The 23,068-nt window shown below is 40.1% G+C and overlaps 2 protein-coding genes and 1 non-coding gene across 3 annotated transcripts; 2 read left to right on the top strand and 1 right to left on the bottom strand.

The window, feature by feature from the left end:
• Positions 1 to 4,458: 4,458 nt before the first annotated feature.
• On the top strand, positions 4,459 to 6,601 carry EV154DRAFT_421523 (uncharacterized protein; the record flags this gene model as incomplete). The annotated part of the gene is made up of 2 exons (XM_051596033.1): positions 4,459 to 5,106; positions 6,362 to 6,601. Coding segments are annotated over 2 exons (888 nt in total), but the record flags the coding sequence as incomplete, so codon positions are not given.
• Positions 6,602 to 12,801: 6,200 nt separating this feature from the next.
• EV154DRAFT_t69 lies at positions 12,802 to 12,873 on the top strand. The gene has a single exon. It is a non-coding gene; the product is annotated as a tRNA-Gln (tRNA).
• Positions 12,874 to 13,962: 1,089 nt separating this feature from the next.
• On the bottom strand, positions 13,963 to 18,064 carry EV154DRAFT_481904 (uncharacterized protein; the record flags this gene model as incomplete). The annotated part of the gene is made up of 10 exons (XM_051598441.1): positions 13,963 to 14,061; positions 14,114 to 14,185; positions 14,216 to 14,241; positions 14,294 to 14,295; positions 14,830 to 14,938; positions 15,058 to 15,773; positions 15,883 to 16,684; positions 16,819 to 17,450; positions 17,517 to 17,761; positions 17,996 to 18,064. 10 exons carry the CDS (start codon positions 18,062 to 18,064, stop codon positions 13,963 to 13,965), a joined length of 2,772 nt encoding a protein of 923 aa, XP_051457190.1.
• Between the last annotated feature and the right edge of the window lie 5,004 nt (positions 18,065 to 23,068).

The raw sequence follows: 23,068 nt of genomic DNA on the forward strand, positions 1-23,068 counted from the left end.
CATATGAAAAAGAAACTCCAACAGACTGCCGATAAGGCGCAATGTTAGGTAAACCTCTTCGCTTGGGCTCACTTAATGCGCGCAGCATTTTCAAGTCGACGAGCCCTCAAATTCAAAAGGAATTTATTTCTTTTCTGCGCAATCGTTCTTTGTCTCTGGATGTTCTTTGCATTCAAGAAGTTTCTTCTTTTCATCAAGCCCATCTTACTGATGATCAAATGCTTCAATTCTGCTCCTTTCTTTTTCCTCGTTGTTCGGTGGTTGTCTCCAAATATTGTGCTATTGTATGTCTCAATTCTGGTCTCTATCTGGATGACACTGCTGTTTCATTGGACGAGCGTTGTGTTGTTGGTTCAGTTATGGATCTTCAGCATAATGTCTTGTGTCGCGTTGCCTCTGTTTACGTACCGGCACAGTCTTCGGACCGTCCTCTGTTTTTGAACAATTTTCTTTCTCTTCCTTTTTTCTCTGACATGTCTACTGCGCCTTGGCTACTTATGGGTGATCTCAACATGAATCTTCATAATGTCAAGGTTACTGGTCATTCCACTGTGTCTTTCTGGTTTGATTGGGTGCGTAGTCATTTCGACAATTGCTTTCCTTCTGGTCTTCCTACTCACACGCAGGGTAACTCAAGAACTACTATTGATTATGTCTTTGGTCATCGCTCTCTGGCTACTCGACTGGTTAATGGTATGATTCGAAAAGTCCCTTCGGCGTATACAGATCATTGTTTACTATCAATCGATCTTGTTCCTGCCCGTGTTGATATTGGTCCTGGTTGTTGGCGTTTCAACCCTACTTTATTGGATGATGCTGAGTCCCTGGTTCTGCTGGATAAGACCGTGGCGCTCTTCTTTGATTCCATTGTTTGTGTTGATAATCCTGGTGACGGTGGTGGGGGTGAACCTGTGCCTGTTACAAGACATATGGGAATCATTCAAAGTGTTACTGAAGTGCTGCGCACGGAAGTACACTAGAGGTGCTAAGGCTCGGTTCAAGAACAAAGTTGCTTCGTTACAACAGGAACGTACAATTCTGCTATCAACTGCGTCGGGCATTATCACTAGTGATGCTGTGTTAACTCAGTCTGGTTCTGGAAGTATCTTGGTTGATTCCTCGAAACTGAAAGAGCTAGATCAACTGATTGACAATCAGATTACAGAAAGAAACGCGTGAATGTATGCTTCGCTCTGCTACTCGCTGGCATGAACTGGGTGAACGTAACAACAAGTATTTCTACCGAGTTATCAAGGAGCGTCAGTCTAAACAGACTATACAATCCTTAAAGTGCTCCGCTACTGGTTCTATCTTGGTGAATTCAGATGATATTATTCGGGAAGCAAGAGGTTTTTACCAGGAGCTATACACACCCGATTTAATTGATGATGCAGCTGTTGACTCTCTCTTGGCAAGTATTCCTGATGATGTGGTGTTGTCTCTAGAAGATTCAGACTCGCTGACAGATCCTATTCTGATGGATACTCTGCAAGATTTGGTTGGTCATACTCCCCTTGGTAAAAGCCCTGGTTTGGATGGTCTTCCTTTTGAGGTGTACAAATACCTATTCAAGTCTTCGGCTGATTTTCGTACGATGCTGCTAGGTATTTTAAATGATGCTCTTATCGGTGTGTTTCCTTCTTCTTGGCAACAAACTAGGATGGTCTTACTTTTTCAAGAAAGGTGATCCAATGTTACTCAAGAATTGGCGCCCGCTCTCTCTCATCAATAGCGATGCAAAGTTGTTCACAAAACTTCTGGCTAATAGGCTTAATTCTGTTCTTCCTCAGCTGATTAATCCTTACCAAACTGGTTTTATGCCTCATCGATTGATCTCGGACAATGGTTGGTTAAATCAAATGTTTATGGCTAATGCTCGTGATGTGGCTCCTGATGTTCCTCAGGTGGCAGTTCTGCTGGATCAAGAAAAGGCGTATGATAGGGTCCATCCGGATTATCTCCGCAAGGTGCTTCTTCGATTTGGTTTTCCCTTGACGCTGGTGGATTGTCTAAGTACTCTGTTCTTTGGTACGGAGATATCCATCTCTATCAATGGTTGGTTAGGAATGCCTATACCTCAGTCTCGAGGTCTACGGCAAGGTGATCCTCTCTCTCCTCTGCTCTTTAATTTGGCCTTTGAACCTCTTCTTCGGTCCATTCTAGCGTGCTCTGGTCTCTCTGGTGTCTCTCTTGGTGGTGGTGCGGTGTCTTCGGCGGTGTGTCCTCTGGTTCTAAAGGTGTGGATTGATACTCCTAGCTCATCCGATCGCGATTTTATCAGTCAGTCGGTGGTGAACCCTCCTCGTCCTGTCAAATTACTAAGTTATGCTGATGACTTGGAGGTGTTTTTAACTGGTCCAGGTGAATGGCCGGTCTTGAAATCTTTATTAGATTGTTACGGTCTAGCCTCTAATGCCAAAGTAAATCTAAGTAAAACGGTGTTGGTGTCTCTCTCTGGTGTTGGTCATGCTGAATGGGTCGACATTGCTCAATCTGAAGGTCTCGAATGGCATGATTCTAGCTCTGTTGGTGCGGTGCGATATCTTGGTTACCCTCTGTACCATACCTCCACGCAGCTCGATTCGTTTTTGGATGAAGCTCGTCTTAAAATACTGCGGCACTCCAATATCTTACGTCAGCGCAATCTTTCTCTGCGTGGATCTGGTCTTGTTGCCAATTCTCTGCTTTTAAGTCGGCTCTGGCACATTTTGCGTGTGGTGTCTGTTCCAACTAAGTGGCTCGATTCTGTCCAAGCTCTGGTTCGTGGCTATTTACTTCCTTTTTGGCCGCGGCCATCCATGTCTACTATGTCTGTCCCGCGAAAATTCGGTGGTGTTAGCTTGGTGGATGTGCATCTACAACAATTAGCTTTGCAACACATCTACATTCAACGGTTGATCTCCGGCCCGAAAAAAACTGATTTTGTTTCTCCTTGGTTGGTTCGTGGTATCCAGTTATATACCGGTCATGCCTCAATTTTACCCTGGTTCTTATATCCGACTAAATTTCAAAATTCACTGAAACGGATAGTCCCTTGGGCTCAACTAGGCAAAATTCTACAGAAGCTTCCTCCACTGTCCTTGTCCAACACATGGTCTGCTCGATGGTTTCTGGATCTGCCTCTTCAATGTGTTGTAACTGTTGGTGATGCAGTTAATACTTGGTCCCCGACACTGGTACCCTCTTCTGTGCCCCTCCGGTATTTGGTCTCCGATATCTTTTCTTGGAATCAGTCTACCGACAACTTGCAAAATACACGTGTCGTCAATGCTAGCAAAGTCAAAGAAGTTCGACGAGCTTTGTATCCATCCGATGGCTGGTTTGCTGCAACTGGTTTTCTTCCAACAGCTTTGCATAATCAATCAAACCGCGATGTTCTGCTCCCGGCATGGCTTCCAGCGCTTTATCATTGGACTATCCCCCAAGGTCGTGGTAACATGGTTACTGTTTCTGGTATACGTCCAGGTGATCTTCGCTGGTATTGGCATCCAGATCGTGATAAGTTTGAGATTCGCGCCGTCATACCTAAGGTGGTTCCAACCCGGTTCTTACTTCGGCCTTCCTTATGGCGGCTCTTTTGGTCTTTGGATATGACGAGTAAGGCTTTCACTCCCTGGTGGCGGCTACTCCAGGATTGTATAGGCTACAGGGCTAAATTACACCGGTGGTCTCCTACTAAGTATCCGTGTGCCAGCTGCCCTATATGTTTAGTCTCTTCTTCCGAAGACTTGTTCCATTTTGTGGTAGGATGTTTCGATAAGTGGCAGTACTGGTGTAACGTGATCTCTCTTCTCAACATTGGTGACACATTCGAAACTGAATTTGATATTTGGTCTGGCTTTGTATCTCTCTGCGGTCAAAACCAAAAGCCTTTATCGTCGGATATGCTTGTTATTCTTGGCTCTGGATTAGCAACACTTTGGAAATACCATTGGCGCTGTGTGATTGATGGTGATCTGTGGAACTCTCAAGCTGCTCTTAACATGTTTCAACAAGATCACTCGGTACTTATTGCTGATACTTTAGAAACTCAATCCCCTTTAGTTCGTAGTGATAGTCTCGTGACGCCTTCGGGCTAATTTTATAATTTCTTTCTATATCTAATAAACTTACAGTTAATACAAAAAAAAAAAAAAAAAGGTATTTGCATCCAAAAACTTGTTTCGACGATATCTCGGTGAACGCATAAAGAATTTTTACAAAAAAAGAATTTTTACAAAAGGTATTTGCATCCAAATCTTTATCCCATCCATCCGACATCAAAAATCGTTCGATCCGTTCAAATTTTTGTTGTATTCGACGCGTCTCAATCAGCTCTATCTTTTTCAATTACTACGCTTTCACCAATCTCTTCGATCTCGCCTTCAATTTCGACATTTAAGACATTTGTGAAAACATTCTCTCGTATTTGCACATTTAAAATCGACATTCTTAATTTTTCCTCTGGATCATTTAACAATGTCAACTCAAGATCATGTTTCCTGGTCAACTGTGGCTTCTCGCGGTGCCTCCAAGAAAGTCCTGCGTCCACTTCCTGTCTCTGCCGAGACTGATTCTCAATTCAAGTTGAAAAGTAACACCCTTTTCCATCATCCTGAACTTGATTACCAGATTATGGTACGCCAAGCTGCTTCTATTGTCAAGCAAGCACTGACGCCTGGTTCTGTTTTGTTTTCGTTCCCCGCTTCACTTTTTAAGCATCGGACAGAAGCTTATGAACTCATTGAAGCTCAATGTGGTGCTGTTCAGGGATTTCGTCCTATTAGCAATTATGGTACTCGCTCTGCTGGTGAATTCATGGTTGAAGTTAAGTTTGTAATGCCAACAAGCACTACAAAGGCAATCACTCACGGTGTTAGTTACAAGAACTTGTTATTTAAAGGCTCTCCTTCCGTTCCTAGTGGCAACAATACACTTGTGCATGTCAAGATGACTCTTTTGCGAATTCCGGACAAGGATACGTTTCTGGCGGATCTCAAAAGATCTCTGCGTTATTACGGTGAAGTGTACCAGGTGAAAGAGTACACTTGCGGTGGGTACTTTGAAGGTGAGCTGTCGGTTATCCTTGATATCTCGGCTGGCTATATTGATGCTTCTGGTGACAAGGTCAAGAATGAGCCACTTACAAATAATTTGTACTTGGAGGAATGGGACTGTTTTGCTTCGGCAACATTTAAAGGTGCACCCACGGTTTGTCACTGGTGTCGTTTGGCTGGACACGCACGGTCCAAATGCCCGGATTTGGCTAAAACCAAATGTTTCTCGTGTCATGGTAGTGGACATACCGCCAAGTTTTGTAAGAAGAAAAATCTTGGTGTTACAGAACTGCCTGTTATGGATGAGATCTCAACTGATCTTCCCTCCCCCACCGTTGAGAGCCTCCACGCTCAAGTGCTGTCTGACTCGGACACAGATATTTCTGACGTGTCTACGTCCCCCAAGTTTGAAGCAAGTGGCTCTGGAGCTTCTAAGTTTGCAACCACTGTTGCTAGTGTATCCATGGAGGTTGACAATCACATGAATACTACCACTCCTGCTTCTTCAACGGCTGGTCCGATGGTCGAAGTTACTAGTGGCGCTATAAAAGTTGGTGGTGCCAAGCGCTCGGTTTTAGGTAAGCATTCTGTCCCGAAATCAGGCGTTAAAGGTCCGCTTCCCAAATTGGTGGTTCGCACACCATCCAATTTAAAAGGTCATAATTTGTTCACGAAGACAAAGGTTGTTAAAAAATATTTTTTTTTTTTTAATTTTCCCTTTCGCTTTCTATAATTTTTTCATTGCTAAATAAACTCACTGTTAATACAAAAAAAAAAAAAAAAAACTTTCTGGTGCGGTAATTTACCAGCATGTTGACCTGGAGATTCAAATTTTGGCCCGTAAAGCTGCAGCTATTGTTCGTCAAGCCTTGACTCCTGGTTCTGTTCTTTTTTCCTTTCCCACTGCCTTGTTCAAGGTTCGCGCTGATGCTTATACCGCAATTGAAGCAAGTTGTGGTAAAATTGCTGGTGTCCGACCTATTAGCATGTACGGTGGTAAGTCTTCTGGAGATCTTCTCGTGGAAGTGAAGTTTTCTAATGCCGCTAGTACTACTAAGGCTGTATCTGTTGGGGTCATGGTTGGCGAATTGTGCTTCAAAGCATCTCCTTCAAGTGATAGCATGTCGAATAGTAACTTGGTGCACGTCAAGCTAAGCATGCTTCGTATTCCCGATGAAGAAAATTTTGTGGCCGATCTTCAAAGATCATTGCGTTATTACGGTATGGTGTATCAAATTAAAAAGTTCACCTACCATGGGTTCTTTGAGGGTTAGATCTCCGTTATCTTGGATGTTTCCGCTGGTTATGTTAACGATCTTGGCGAGACAATGCCGGTCCAACCTTTGTCAAACAGTTTATACTTGGAACAATGGGATTGTTTTGCTGCCGCGTCATACAAGGGTGCTGCTCCAGTATGTCATTGGTGTAAAGTAGCTGGTCATATGCGTAAGGACTGCCCGGAGCTTGCCAAAAGAGTGTGTTTCAAATGTAATGGTCGTGGGCACACTGCGAAGTTTTGTAAGACCAAGAAAACCTCGGATTCTATCGACTTGCACGAGTATCTTCGTTCCTGTAACCCACGCACTGATGAGACTCCAAATGATACGAGTCGTGATATGGAGAATATTTCGACTGAGAAGGCAAATTCTTCGATTAAACCTAACGGCGCTTCTTCTTCAAAATGGGCGGATTATTCCCCAGATGTTGATATGGATGTACAAATCATTGAGGAGTCTGACCATCAAGTTAGCGAGTCATCCAAGACAACTGTGACCGACTTGGCGGAAAACGTATTTGACATTGACCAAGACATGGTTGATCTTACTGATAGCATAGCAGATGATGACGTGAATGCTATGGATGATTCGGCTACTGTTGATGACGTTGATATGGTTGTTGCCTCGGGTGTTGACTGTGGTGATGGTGCTACTCCTGGTCCTGGTGCTGGTGTCAACCGTAGTGATGGTGTTACTCCTGGTCCTGCTCCTGGTGACAATCGTGGTGCTGGAGGTCGCCGTAAGGGGATTGCGGGTCTTGGTACGGCTCCTCATGGTGTTGGAGTTGGTAGTAAAGTGAATGGTAATAAGCATGCTATAAGTAAAAAGGACAAAACTGTTACTCGACCGCTAGGCAAGCTCAAACAATTTGGCGAACCTGAACTTCGGGTTGGTAAAACCCCGGCTATGATTAACTATATTAAGAACCAAACTAAACATAATGCCGATAAGGCGCATTGTTAAGTAAACCTCTTCGCTTGGGCTCACTTAATGCGCGCAGCATTTTCAAGTCGACGAGCCCTCAAATACGAAAAGAATTTATTTCTTTTCTGCGTAATCGTTCTTTGTCTCTGGATGTTCTTTGTCTTCAAGAAGTTTCCTCTTTTCATCAGGCCCATCTTTCTGATGATCAAATTGTTCAATTTTGTACCTTTCTTTTTCCTCGTTGCTCGGTGGTTGTCTCCAAGTATTGTGCCATTGTATGTCTTAACTCTGGTCTCTACCTGGATGACACTGCTATTTCATTGGATGAGCGTTGTGTTGTTGGCTCAGTAATGGATCTTCAACATAATGTCTTGTGTCGTGTTGCCTCTGTGTATGTACCGGCACAGTCTTCGGATCGTCCTCTCTTTCTGAGCAATTTTCTATCTCTACCTTTCTTCTCCGACATATCTACGACTCCTTGGTTGCTGATGGGTGGTCTCAACTTGAATCTCCATAATGTCAAGGTTACTAGTCATTCCACTGTCTCGGCATGGTTTGATTGGGTTCGTAGTCATTTCGACAATTGTTTTCCGTCTGGTCTCCCAACTCACACGCAGGGTAACTCTAGAACTACTATTGATTATGTCTTTGGTCACCGATCTTTGGCTACTCGACTAGTGAACGGTATGAATCGAAAAGTCCCTTCGGCGTACTCTGATCATTGTCTACTCTCAATCGATCTTGTTCCTGCCCGTGTTGATATTGGTCCCGGTTGCTGGCGTTTTAACCCAACTTTATTGGATGATGCTGACTTCTTGGCGTTACTCGACAAAACCGTGGCGGTCTTTTATGACTCAGTGTTATGTGTTGATAATCCGGGTGTAAGTCAAGACGATGGACCGGTCCCTGTTCAGGATATCTGGGAATCTCTTAAGTCGTCACTTAAATGTTGTGCTCAAAACTATACTCGTGGTTCTAAACGTCGCTTCCAGAATAAGGTCGCGTCGTTACAACATGAGCGTACTCTTCTGCTAGCCAATGTCACCGGCGATAACGGCTCTCCCAGTAACGTTGATAATACTGTCAAACTTGATGAACTCGACCAGCTTATTGATACTCGGATTCGGAAAGAAACGCGTGAATGCATGCTTCGGTCTGCCACTCGCTGGCACGAGCTAGGTGAACGGAACAACAAATATTTCTACCGGGTTATCAAGGAGCGTCAGTCTAAGCAAACTATACAGTCTTTGAAGTGTTCCACTACTGGCTTGGTCCTAGTAAAATCAGATGATATTATTCGGGAGGCAAGAGGTTTTTACCAGGCGCTATACACACCCGATTTAATTGATGATGCAGCTGTTGACTCTCTCTTGGCTAGTATCCCTGATGATGTGGTGTTATCCCCTGATGATTCTGAATCTTTGGTGAAACCTATTCTTATGGACACTCTTCAAGATCTGGTCAGTCACACTCCCCTTGGTAGAAGTCCTGGCTTAGATGGTCTTCCGTTTGAGGTGTACAAGTACCTGTTCAAAACTTCGGCTGACTTTCGTACCATGCTATTAGGAATTCTGAATGATGCACTCATAGGTGTGTATCCAATCTCTTGGCAACAGACTCGTATGGTTCTGCTCTATAACAAAGGCGATCCAATGACGCTGAAAAACTGGCGGCCTTTGTCTCTAATCAACAGCGATGCTAAACTGTTTACGAAACTTCTGGCCAATCGTCTTAATGTGGTCCTGCCTCAACTAATCAATCCATATCAAACTGGGTTTATGCCAAATCGGTTAATCTCTGACAATGGCTGGCTAAACCAAACTTTTATGGCTAATGCTCGTAATGTAGATCCTGATCTTCCACAAGTCTCAGTTTTACTCGATCAAGAAAAAGCTTATGATAGGGTCCATCCGGAATATCTCCGCAAGGTTCTTCTTCGGTTTGGTTTTCCTTTGATATTGGTAGATTGTCTTGGTAGTCTGTTCTTTGGTACTGAGATATCTATATCCATTAATGGCTGGTTAGGTGTGCCTATTTCCCAGTCACGTGGTCTTCGACAAGGTGACCCTCTTTCGCCGCTCTTGTTTAACTTGGCCTTTGAACCTCTCCTTAGGTCAATTTTGTGTTGTGCTGATCTTTCTGGTGTTTCTCTGCGTAGTGGTATAGCTGGGTCGAGTTCCTCTCCGTTGGTGCGTCCGGTATGGCTGGATACTCCTTCATCCTCCGATCGCGATTTTATTAGCCAATCTGTGTTGAATCCACCTCCCCGGCTTAAGCTTTTGAGTTATGCTGATGACTTAGAGGTTTTCCTTTCTGGTCCTCGTGAATGGGATATCCTGTTGGATCTTCTTCGATCTTATGGATCTGCTTCTAATGCCAAAGTTAATCTTGACAAAACTGTCGTCCTATCTTTGTCGGGTGTTCGGCATGCTTGTTGGGTAGACATCACTAATTCCGCCAAAGTCGAATGGCATGATTCCTCTTCTGTGGGTTCGGTCCGGTATTTAGGCTATCCTCTATATCATACAACGAGTCAGTTGGAATCATTTTTGGAAGATATTCGGGTCAAGATACTTCGGCACACACAAATGCTTCGTGGTAGGCCCCTCTCTTTGCGTGGTTCTGGCCTGGTAGCTAATTCTCTGCTCCTTAGTCGTCTCTGGCATCTTCTTCGAGTGGTTCCTATACCAACTAAGTGGCTTGACTCGGTTAAGTCTATTGTTCGTGGCTACGTCTTACCTTTCTGGCCTAGGCCTGCAATGTCTACTCTGACTTTACCTCGTAAATTTGGTGGTGTTGGCCTTGTTGACATTCATGATCAAAGCTTTAGTCTTCATCACATATATGTGCAACGATTAGTGTCAGGTCCCACTCCAACCGACATTGTCTCTCCCTGGATAGTTCGATGCTTCCAAATATACTCTGGTCACTCCTCTATTTTACCATGGTTCATGTTTCCCACCAAGTTTAAGTCAAGTCTGCAACCTATTCCAGCTATGACTCATCTTTCTGGTTTACTGGCAAAATTACCGACACTGGAACTCTCTTCTACTTGGTGCTCCCGCTGGTACTAGGATCTTCCATTGCAATGTGTTATTTCTGTATCCACGGCCGTCAATGGTCGGGCTCCCACCTTAGTTCCATCAAGTATTCCACTTCGGTATCTGATATCTGATATCTACTCTTGGGATCAAGAAGAAGGTAGTCTGGTTCATAATCACGCGTCTACCAAGCCAAAGGTTCGTGAAACTATTCGGGCCTTGTTCCCCCTTGAAGGTTGGTTTGCTGCGACTGGCTTTTTGCCGAATGCCATGCTTCCTCAGGCCCAGCGTGATCTTCTAACGCCTAGTTGGTTACCTGACCTCTCCAAATGGTGTGTGCCAAATGGTCCCTGGAACTTTAGTACTGTCGCTGGTACCCTCCCACGTGAGATTCGGTGGTTTTGGCATCAGGATCGTTCAAAGTTTGATTATCCTCCTAAGGTCCCGGAGATTGTACCAACACGATGCTTGCTGAAACCTGGTTTGTGGCGTCGTTTCTGGACTCTTAATTTGACCAGTAAGGCTTTTACACCTTGGTGGCGGTTACTACAAGACTGTATTGGATATCGCGCGAAGCTACATAGATGGTCTCCTTTGAAGTTTCCTAGTGCTACCTGCCCTATATGCCTAGTGTCTTCTTCAGAAGATCTTTTTCACTTTGTAGTCGGCTGTTTTGATAAATGACAATTTTGGTGCAACGTCATTTCGCTTCTTGAAATAGGTGACGACTTTCAAAACGAATACGACGTCTGGTCTGGCATGGTTTCTCGTTGTTCTATTAAGTCCAAACGTCTAAAGCCTGATATTCTGGTTCTATTAGGTTCAGCTTTTAGTACACTTTGGAAATACCATTGGCAGTGTGTTATGGAAGATGGCCTATGGAGCTCTCACGCGGCTTTTAACATGTTCCAACAAGACCATTCTGTTCTTATTGCTTCGACCTTGGCAAAGTCAACAGTTCCAAAGATTAGTTTAGTCACGCCTTCGGGCTAATTTATAATTTGTACATAATTTAATAAACTTACAGTTCATACAAAAAAAAAAAAATAAGTTTAATGTTATTCTAATTCAAGTCTCAGTGGTTAATTAGAATGGCAAAGTAGTAAAGAAGTATTTAATATTCAAATAGAGGATAATGGTTTATTGTTCTAATGTTAAGGGATATATATACTAAATGTAAAGATATAGGTGATGTGAAAAATATAATAATAACTATGATGATGATGATGATAATGATAATTATTATGAATAATATAAACAGGTTATCGATATGAAATAGGTGAACCCGAAGTGGTGTTATTCAGCTTTGACCTTTTCCGATTCATATGATTATTCTTGAGTGGTACAAATCGTCTTTTCTGGATCTTGGTCTTCTTGAGCCTAAGTTTGCTTTCTAGAGGCATGTCTACGTCAATGTCCGGACTTCGGGTCGGACTAACCGGCTGGTCACGTGAATCTTTGAGACATCTGATCCATCGACATTTACAGACTTGACATAACTATCAGTCTTGTAATAGGTTAAGTAGTGTATGTAAGATTCAACTCTCAGTTGTTAATCAGTAAGTAAGTAAGCAAGTACTTGAAATTATGAAATAGAAGATAATGTTTTTTTGATACAAGCTAGGAGCTATTTATACTAGTTTGGGGAATATAAGAATGTGATAATAATGTGATAACATAATGTTGATATGTATGGTGATAATATAATAAAAGTATGGTGATAGATATAAAGATTGATTGTGATAAATATAAGTAATCAGGTTATTGAATGTAGAAGTAGTGTTGTGATATTTATAATAAAGTGGTGTTACTTCTTTGGCCGTTTTCTATTGGCATTGGTTATCTTGGGTACAAACTTCCTTTTTAGAAGTTTAGCTTTCTTTAATCGTAATTCGATCTCCAGAGGCATTTCAACATCCATGGTAGAGTCCGGGTCGGGTACAAGAGTCCGGGTCGGAATGTGGCTTAGAGAAGTATCAGAACCATCGACAATTGTGGGCTTGACATATATCAGTCTTGTAACAGGTTTAATAGGGTTAAGATTCAACTCTCAGTGGTTAATCAGTTAATAAGTAGATATATACTTTAATATATAAAATAGAAGATAAAGTTTATTTGATACCAAGCTAGGAGCTATTTATACTAGTTTGGGGAATATATAGAATGTGATAATAATGTGATAATATGATGTTGGTATGTATGGTGATAATATAATAAAAGTATGGTGATAGATATAAAGATTGATTGTGATAAATATAAGTAATCAGGTTATTGAATGTAGAAGTAGTGTTGTGATATTTATAATAAAGTGGTGTTACTTCTTTGGCCGTTTTCTATTGGCATTGGTTATCTTGGGTACAAACTTCCTTTTTAGAAGTTTAGCTTTCTTTAATCGTAATTCGATCTCCAGAGGCATTTCAACGTCCATGGTAGAGTCCGGGTCGGGTTCAAGAGTCCGGGTCGGAATGTGGCTTAGAAAAGCATCAGAACCATTAACAATTGTGGGCTTGACATAAACAACTTGGTTTCATAGTGTAATGGTTATCATATCGGTCTTTGAATCCGGTGATCCGAGTTCGATTCTCGGTGAGACCTTTTTTTCATTTTTCGATCACGCCCAAGGATTTTTTTTTGATTTTCCGAAGCGATGTTACAATGCGGATTTCCCACAGCTATATTTTGACTTCAAACCTAAAATTTATACTCAACCGAATTTATTATCTATTAAGCTAACTCTTAGCATTGTGTTGCAATAGCTTATAACCTTTTCCTTTTCTATTTTAAATTCATTAGTTATTATATCATTAGTTATCTATTATCCATTTGTTCAAGGGTATCCTTACCGATCCTTGCGACAACATACAACTATATAAACCAATAAAAACATTATACTTAAATAAACTATTCCGCTTTTTATCTATATTTATCTTATAAACTCTTACCATATCTTGCCTGTCAATACTTAAATCTAACATCCCATTTATTCTATTTATCTTTACTGGTTCGTTACCATATATATCTTTCAAGTATTTATATAAAATAACGTGGTGCTCACTTAAGAACTGAAATATAAATCATTATTTATATTCTTGCTCTATCTAACTCCTAACCTCTGCCAATAAAATTATCGCAATCACTATCCAGATTGTATCAGCGATTTGGCGGTTGTCCATGTCAGAGTAATTTTAATATATGTGCTTATGTAAAGTTAAATATATTAAGTGAAAGATGATCTTTATTGAATTATAGTTTTGTGAAATGGTTATATCTAAATTGAAGTTGTACGGAGTTTAGTATAAAATTATATCTGACATCCGTTTCTCCTTCCTCTTTTAGACAACTGGGAGGATTGGGGGTACCGTTGATGGGGGGTCTGTGGATATTTGGGGGTTCATCATTAAAAATTGGGTTTGAATGCAAAATGAATTTTTGGTAAAAATGGTTTGGCTTTTATTGGTTTAAAATATTATATATTGCTAGCAAAATTTGACACTAAACTAGCGCTTATAACGTAAAGCATGGCCCCTGTCGGTCTCAATGTGAGTCTCAAGTAACTTCTGATCAAAAGAAAGTTGTTTTTATTAAAATATATTTTTGACTACTTTAAGTAGCATAAACTATAATCATGTGACCTGAGCTTTAACACCCCTATCCTAAATTACGGCCTGACACCCCAGCAGTATATTAACGCTGCGCAATTTTGCACATGCTTGATACGTTTTTATTTACGCGTTGAAGCATAGTACTTCGGATACCAGAGAAAGTTACGATGGAGGGACTTACCTAGATAATTATGTCAGTTTCTGCTTTTATTCGCGTAATAAATTTTACATACCTTTAGTTTCAAATGATATCGATAGTAGTGGTAGAGCTGGGAACTATATAGCAATGATTTAGATACTGATGCCTTTTCAATTTGGTATTGTTAAGTACTTACTTTTATATAGATTTTTTGCGCCTTGACTAGTAGAGAATGTGTTAGAAATAACCAATATGGAACATGTATTTGCTTTACCTCTATTCAAAACAACCATCAATGTATGATCACCTCAAGAATCTTGGGTAGTAAAAGCTAAACGTTCCAGTCAGTATGGACATTAAAAAATATTCTTTTTACTTTACCTTTGTAATAAACGAAATAAAACTGAAAGAAAGAGAAAAAAAAAGGACGATGTAAAATGACAGGCTAATATAGTGCCAGAATTTAAGTCCGTCATGACATACTTCCGGGTATAAATACAGCCTACCATCTGGCGTTTTTTTTAGCTCTCCTACTACTTCTCATTTTTAAAAGTAAAACATGAACAGCAACCATTTACCTCAAACAGGTGTTATCAATTTAAGACCAAGCAATAACAGACACCACCGCGGATTTTTTAGTGGATTATAAGTAAATTTTTGTATCCTCATGATCTGATTGGCTGAAAAATAAAAAAATAGAAAATAATAAAAAAGCTAAAAATACAATGGTCGTGTACAACTAGAATGCTCATAAATAGGCGTGTTTGTTGCACGAAATCCCTGTCTTTGAAATATTTAGATGTTCTTTACTTAGGCTGTGTCAGGAGCATAGTTGTGTTAAATTTATATGGGTTCATAATCTTGTTTCCATTGACATCTTTGTTGAACATATCAAGAGCACCCTTTGGAATAAGTTTATCTGCCCAATTTTGATAAACCCATCACTTGTGCAGCTAATCGGCTGTCTGGTTCTACCAGTAACATCAGGTTGAAATCGCTACAAAGTAACCAATTTACCATTACTTTTGGTGATCTCACCTACAAATACTGATGTGTTGTTATCTATGCAGACAGAAAACAAATCACAAACACCCATTGAAAAGGTCTTTACCCCCGAGTAGTTGTTATCGGCAACCTCACGGGAGCTACCAAACATTTCCAACAAAAAGTCATCACCTGCCATATCAATATATTTTTTGAGCTTCGAGCCGTACCGGACCCTCTTTATATCTTTGCTCACCCAAGACCCTCCATCGACAATATGTCTAAGTAACTCTTGCTTACCAAATTTTAGCGCAAGGCTTTTGGACGTATCTTTTCTGTTGGTGTGGGATAGATGTTCACGTAAAAACGTGTTGAATTGCTCACCTTTTTCTGTTTCATAATGTAAAGCGCACCCAAAATTGATCAGATCATCACGAAGATGATGCAAGAAGTGCATCGTAGGTTTACATGGATATGGCGTGGGGTTTGAGATTGCAAGATTAAAAGCATGGATTCTCTTCTTTAAATCCTGTATGACTTCATGCACATCATTCACATACTTATTAAACCCCATGTGCACACGACGGACAAAAACTAATGAGCACAGCTCACCCAACTTGCTCAACGGCTTGTTAAATTCCACGATTTCAGCATCACGAACTGGATCGGCAAATAATTGAGAAATGATCAATGGCAGAATTAGGAGCAATTGTTTATAATCTAGGCCAAGAAACGATCCACAATGTTTGAGCTGTCTTGAGAAATTACGGCTGTAATTTTTGCAGAATTCATAGCGTTACACTGCAGTTATCAAGATCCCCATGGCCGATTTGTTCTTGAAAAGTGTAACCTTTATCAAATGGTTTACGAGATACTTACGAACACCAAGCAAAGTTGTGCGAAGAATTTCTACTTGGTGTATCTTCTGCAGGATAATAACTGGCCAATTGTAGTAATCTGTCACTCCCACCAAGATTTCGATAGCTCACAAGCTTTGCTGCAAAAAGGAATTCTACAGCATTGGTGATAACTGCATTGGGATCCAAAGCGAGAACATAGTCGCCTTTGGTTCTAACATTATATTTGGCGAGTAACTGTTCAGGAGTGACTGCGTAAATCTCGTTTTTGCGCTTTTTAATGTTACGGAAGTAACATTTTCTACACGGAAAAACTTTTGTCATCCCAAGTATGCCACAGATGTCTGAATGTGCTGGGTTATTGGCCATAATGAACATTAATGGCGCAGTTACTAGAACCATTTCATTTTCTTCTGCTGAATACATTAGTACACCCTTCTCAAGTATCTTTAAGTCATCAACAATGAAAGGAATAATACTTAAGGCATTAATTCCATCTGTCTTGGGCACCGTCCAAATGAAGCAGGTGTTTTCCCATTTCCATCTGTCTTCAAAAGGCAATCCAGCAAAGCTCATAGACCAACTTTCGTACGGATTGTGCTGCTTTGACATATTTCCTGAATAGTCATCAGAAAATAAAGTAATTGGCGTTACCTTGACTTTATAATACTGATTCTGAACAACGTTTCCATTGCTGTCACACTTGTTACGTTTCAAAGGAGATTTGCTAAGAACTAAAGATTCATGCAAATAATCCAGTCCTTGACCATCACCATCCAAAGAAAAGCATTTGCTACCGCATACATTGGATTCGTAATGTCCTCCTAATTGACCAAGGGAATCTCCATGGTAATTGTTGAAATTCCAAAGCAATCGTCTTGCTCAAAAACACGGTAGCCTGCAGCGAGTCGAATTTGATTCTTTGTGTGAAACGACTTGACCAAGAAAAGGTATTTACTTCTCAAGTAGGCAAAGTCTCCAACCCAGTAATCTTTTCCCATTTCAGTTACCATAGGGTGTTGGAATGAAGGGTTTTCTTTCCACTTTTTATCTTGATGAAGATTAAGCGATTGATCAGGTGTATGATCGGGAAGCTTGGTAATTTTACTGGCCTTCGTTGGCTTCGACGTTGCTAGTCTGATATGCTCAGAAGGCAGATTCAAGAAGACTTTTTTTTCGACCATTTCATCTTTATTTTGGTGCTTATTAAAGGCTTTGACAGTGGTAGTTTTTGTATCCGTTTTAAAAACATGGATATTATTGCCTTTGCGAGATTGATAATTCCAAAGATTGTCCAGAGCCGGAAGTTCGAAACTTCTGTTCTCTTCTACAGCATTATCTTTCAATTTGAGCAACAAGTTCTTGGTGTAAAGCATTTTCTTTAATTGTCTTCTGGATAACTGGTCGTCGTCTCCATTTACAAGAGCTTGCAAAACAAAATTTTGGGTAGTGTTGAAAGGATAGTTTGATTCAACGAAGTTGTTCCATTCAACACCAGAGGAGGCCTCCCAAATGGGTACCATACCATTAAATGTATTAATATCATTGGTTGCATCTTCAGTATTAGCTTCGTTTTGAACTGCACTAAATCTTCCAACAAAAAATTCGGCAGCAGTGTTGTCGAGTGTGCTTTAATTGACTTGCTCTCTTTCTGACTCTGATTCATCATCAGAATTATTATCATCGTTTTCACTAGAAATTTCAATATCTTCCTCGTTATACTGATCCTCAATACTGTTCAATAACAGATCTTCGGATACTTGAATGTTTTCATCTGATAAATCAACAATTGATTCGGGGTCCTTATCTTCAGAAATGAAAATGTTACTGGGAGTCATAGGAGTGACGTTTGCTAACAGTGCTTTTTGGTGACCAGTAGTACGACAGTGACGCTTGATGTTCTGTGAAACTATTGTTTATTGGCATTCAGCACAATAAATTGTTTGGCGAGCCTTTTCAGTTTTTTTGATTCCACGGAATTTATGTTCGAACATCTTGAATTAAGAAAAAGGAACAGCTTCTCTTTTTGGCCTTTGACCTTTCAAATACTCTTAATGGTGACTGTTTTTGGCATAAAGGTAAAATTTTTTTATCAATTTTTCTTCAATAACCTTCATTCGTTTTTTTTTTTTTACATTGATTGAACTTATTACGAGGTATTTAGAGCAACTACTGCTACCGAATATATAGATTAACATTTTCATAGCTTCCGATCAATATTATAAGAATGTCAGGAGAATAGTAAGACAATACATGTCCCTTTATAAAGTCCAATGTCGTTTCACCCGTATAGACCATAACCTGCAATTAACTGGTAAATATGAATAACTTATCTAAGTAATGTGTTATCTTATTGTTATTTAACACTATAGAGAATCACGTTCGTGTTCGGCCCATGACCAAATGATTTATAAGGTATTTTATGACATGTAATCGCTCAAAGTGAAAATTTTCTAATATAAATTTGATTACTGTAGACAAGCAAGATAACATAACCATCGTAGAGGTATGTAAGATAATATAATCGTTTGTCATGATCGCTTATCTCTCCTATTTGTTTTATAGATCATTCAATTTGGCCATATACGTTACCGTCTGGATTATGTAATCCAATTCCAGTGTTTTTCTTAGTGGGATGTAAGCCGTACTGCTTGGTTCTGCAACCGTCTGTCTGCCTGGTCAAAGCTTGTATAGTTTTTATTTGCCAATCAATGTACCAGTCATTATATCTGGTTTCTGAATCTATCAAATGGCACATTTGGTGTCTGGCTGCCCAACTGGTTAGGATAGTCCCCGTTTGCCTAGTATCCGAGCTGGTAGCATCCTGGAAAACCCAGCTACCTACCGATACTGCCATACGAGCGGGTAGCAACCTGGAGAACCCGGCTACCTGCCAATACTAGCACTGAAATTCTAGTATTTTATTTTTAAAAATAAACCGTTACACTATAATTCTTTATAAGGCAATTTTTTCATCCTCCCTTACACAAACGCTCAAATTAAGAAATTTTACTCATCACTGAAAAAATCTGCGGTGGTGGATCAGATATTACTTGTCCTTGGTGTCCTGAAGATATAAGACAAATTTCTTCGACTGCTTTTGCGAAGCACGCTTCTAGAAAACACTCAAATGAATTAGGATCCGATACGTATTGCAAATTTCGCGACTTGCGACAAACCAGAAGGTAATATATACTTACTAATTTGCGTATCCCGTAACTAACCCCTAAATATTGAACAGAGCTGGTCGGTTTTCTACGGAAGATGCTAAATCTATTTCAATCAACTCTAGTTTGTTATTTGGAAGTAATGAATTAGTGGCACACTACTACACTGTTAATCCCAACGCTAATGAGGATTCAGACGATAAAATTTTTGATGAAAGTCCTCCTGCAGAACGAGAAAATCTTGACATGTAAGTTAACAGATTTATGTATATATACATGTGACTTACAGAACCACATTTGTATTTGACTATTTCATGGGACAATGATAATTCTTTGAACGATATCACCGAGAGTTACATGATGAACACGATCCTACCCACTTCTCGTAATTTTGAGCAACAATCTGGAGGCTCGCCATCTGAAACGGCTCAAGAAGATCTAGATAAGATTGAACTATGCGAGAAGTCATATGAAACAGAGGGATCATCTACCTGATATGCCTAATCTATTTATGTCTACTGTAGAAGGTCTTCTTCATGCGTTTTGTTATGGTGATGAAGATCTTTGTTCTGAAAGGATGGTGAAGCAGATTGTTTATCTCTTGAAAAATTTGTTGAAGTTGCAAGAAGCGTCGGCGACCACCTTGGTGCTTCCAAAGCCTGACAGGATCTACAACTTACACAAAAGGCTGAAGACAAAGGTCCCAGTTTTCGAGCCAGTAGAGCATGGGGCAAAGAACAAGAAGGGTGAATTGAAGTCCTTTTTCATGAACACGCCCTCCGAGTTTCTGAAGCACTTGGCTGCAACACCAAATATGATCAAGGAGATGCCGAATTTGCCTGATGTTACGGTAGACCGATGCATTAATCTAAATCATGGTGAAAAATGGAGAGACCATTGTTGTGATCGAGATTATATACAGATATAACTCTATCATCAATTCTTTCTTTCTTATTTGATAACCTTTCTATAAATCATTATTGCATTACTCTTTAAATCAAATACATGGTATTACACTCTATTTACTATGCATCGATTACTCATCAACATATAGAAAACAATAGTCATACATTTATTCAAGATAATACAATCCAATAATATGATCGCTCGTCAATAACAAGATTCTCGAAGGTACCATGAGATGCTCGATCTTTAATTGACAATACGCCTATTGTATATTTGACAGGTTTCACTTTGATGATTGATATTCAGCCAGTCCTGAATATGTATATAAAGAACCCAAATTATTGTAGAATAGAGTTTTTAGTTTATTTTTGCAGTTTGATAATTTTACTTCGTCAAATTTCTTTATTTTTATTCTTAATTCGTAGTTTTATTTCTCGAATTTCTCAACCATCAATAATTTCAAACATCAATGCTTACCAATGGCAGTAAAGATTTTTGGGTTGGCGACCTTATCAAGGATACATGTGATGGCTACTGGCTGATCAAGAAATATTTTTCTGCGGGAGAAACAATTACAGAAGAAGACCATTCAGTAAAGCGTGTCTTTGCTGAGGCAGTTCCAGTAATCTGTAACGAATTCGGTAAAAGTGGTGATATGCCATTGTTGCCTGGTGCGAACACCAACTTTGATTTTGTCAATTCAACTGTTATGCTCCCTTTGAATGATATTGTTGCCACTGTTCCTAAGGATCCCAACTTACAAGGGTCAGGCTGCACTGTCAAATACAATCAAGGCCGTTTTGATCTGATTCGTTATGGCATTGATGATGAACTATCTCGCCTCTGGTTCGACACAAACTTCGCCAACCGTTATAAGCGTCTTGTCCCTGGCTCTCCACTCAACAGCCCAAACTTTCTGAAGGTCGTTGTTGCTCCTATCATTCTTTGGTCTGATGACACATCTGGTAACAAGTCGAAGCAATATAATGTTTTTGACAGTTATTTGATGTACCTTGGTGCTTGTCTGTTGAGAAGCGAAGCCGTAAGGAAAATACCATGTTCATTTGTACATCAAACAAGAACCTGCAAGCGGTGGATATGTTGGGTGCAATTGTGGATGATCTGTCCAAACTCGAACAAGGAATTGAAGTGTATTCTTATGATCACCAAGAATATATCCTTCTCGTCGCTCATTTGCTTTTGTTTATGGCGGGCAACCCTCGACACTCAAATTAGCTATACATAAAGGTACCAGCTCCAATTTTCCCTGTCGCAAATGTCTCCGACCAAAAGCAACAAACCTGTCAGACATTCTTCGCTCTGATCCGGACACCTTGGAGCCTTACATGTTACACAGGTATGATGGAAGAACATTAGCACAATTGAAGGATGTACTTCGGTGTCAAGAAGAAGACAAGCCCAGATACAAAACCTACACTGATATTTTCTGTTTTTCTCAAAATGGTAGTGAAGAGTTTCTACGCCTGCAGTAGTTCGACCCCACATTGGATTGTCCTGTCGAAGTACTTCGTACTGTTCCTCTTGGGTGTATCAAATACCTTGTAGATTATTTGATTAAGCCGATACTATCCGTTGCAAAGCGAGAGCGTCTTGGTAATGCTATTTCGAATAGACGAAACAACCAGGCATACTCCAGAACATTTATAAACAATCTTCGCCATTATGGTTCATTTGTTGGAAGAGATTACAAGCAATTGATTCAAGTACTGTCTATCATTATGCGCAAGGTATTTCCAAATCCAAACACGCTTCTGAAGCTTTCTACGCAAGCATTTGCAAGTCTTGGTCAGTTATGCTCTTTGATCTATACGCGAAACGTTGATTGGCGATTTGAAGAATACAAAAAAAATGTTGAGTAATGCTACTATAGTCTTCACTAATGACCTGAACTGTTTAGATGATTACCTGGTCAAGAACAGAGATAATGCACCCATGTTTTCTTTGAGACCAAAGGTGCATATGTTGCATCATTTACTGGACAACATCAAACGGTTTGGATGCCATCTTCAATACGAGACTTAAAGTTCTGAACAGTTCAACAAGTTTATCCGTGAGCATCTTTTCATGACGAATAGATTATATACGTCTCGCGTTGTTGCATTTCGTTTTGGAAAACAATTTATCTGTCGTCAGGTATTTAGTGGGCTTTCGTATCTTTAGATCAAGCGATGGAAAGAGAACGGCATTTCACGTCATTGTTTATTTCGTGGTGAAACTAGTTCCTCCATCAAAGCCCTGATAAACAATAATCCGGATTTCAAGAAGCATTTCTTTGGTGCTAGAGAGAACGTTTCTGACAGCTACTATATTTTGAAGTCAAAGATGGTCGCCAACCTGTCAGGTCTGTTCGAGACTAACAGTGGCTTGATGTTAGGTCAAATTGAAACTGATGACGATGGCGATTTGATCCTACGTCGATACAAATTTGCACACAACGTTGCTGGTTCTTCTTCTTCTTGGTTGCCAGGTACACTGTCGGATGCAGAGGCTAATGTCTTCATTAGACCTCATTCTACTGTTGCTGTCGATGATTCCTTTTCGTGTAAAGAAGTAATGGACATAAGCTTCGTCTTTGATGCAGCTGCTGACATTCGTGTCATTAATGTGTCTAAGTTCGGCTCTTTCTGGTCTGTCGTTTGCAATCATGCCTCCATATAAAAAACACATGTAATTTTTTTTGAAAAATAAAATGCTTTTGACGCGGGTTAAAAATGCCACGGACGTAATTGGCTACATCGCTTGATCCCCCCACGAAAAAAAAAAATGGACTAAAATTTTTTAAGTTTACGGTTGATATCTATTCCGAGGCTCTAGGCCAATAACACATATTAAAAAAAATCTGTCCTTAATCCATTCCTTAAAGGGAAAAAAAAACAGTGCGAGTGTAAGCAGCTATTCATGAAAACGGCTAGATGCTAAAACCACTACTGCTGCGGATCTAATAATAAAAATAATATACCAATTACGCATTTGTAAACTCAAAAAAAATTAAGGGGGGGAAGATAAAATTAGTAACAAGCTTATGAGATTTGTTTAACGATAACCGCTTATTTACGAGAATATCGTAGGGCTTAACAACTTTTATTTTCTTTCTGTGATTAAAACCCATTTGTG

Source organism: Mucor mucedo (genome assembly GCF_025094135.1).
Source record: "Mucor mucedo strain NRRL 3635 chromosome Unknown EV154scaffold_51, whole genome shotgun sequence".
In the NCBI taxonomy this organism is placed as follows: domain Eukaryota; kingdom Fungi; phylum Mucoromycota; class Mucoromycetes; order Mucorales; family Mucoraceae; genus Mucor; species Mucor mucedo.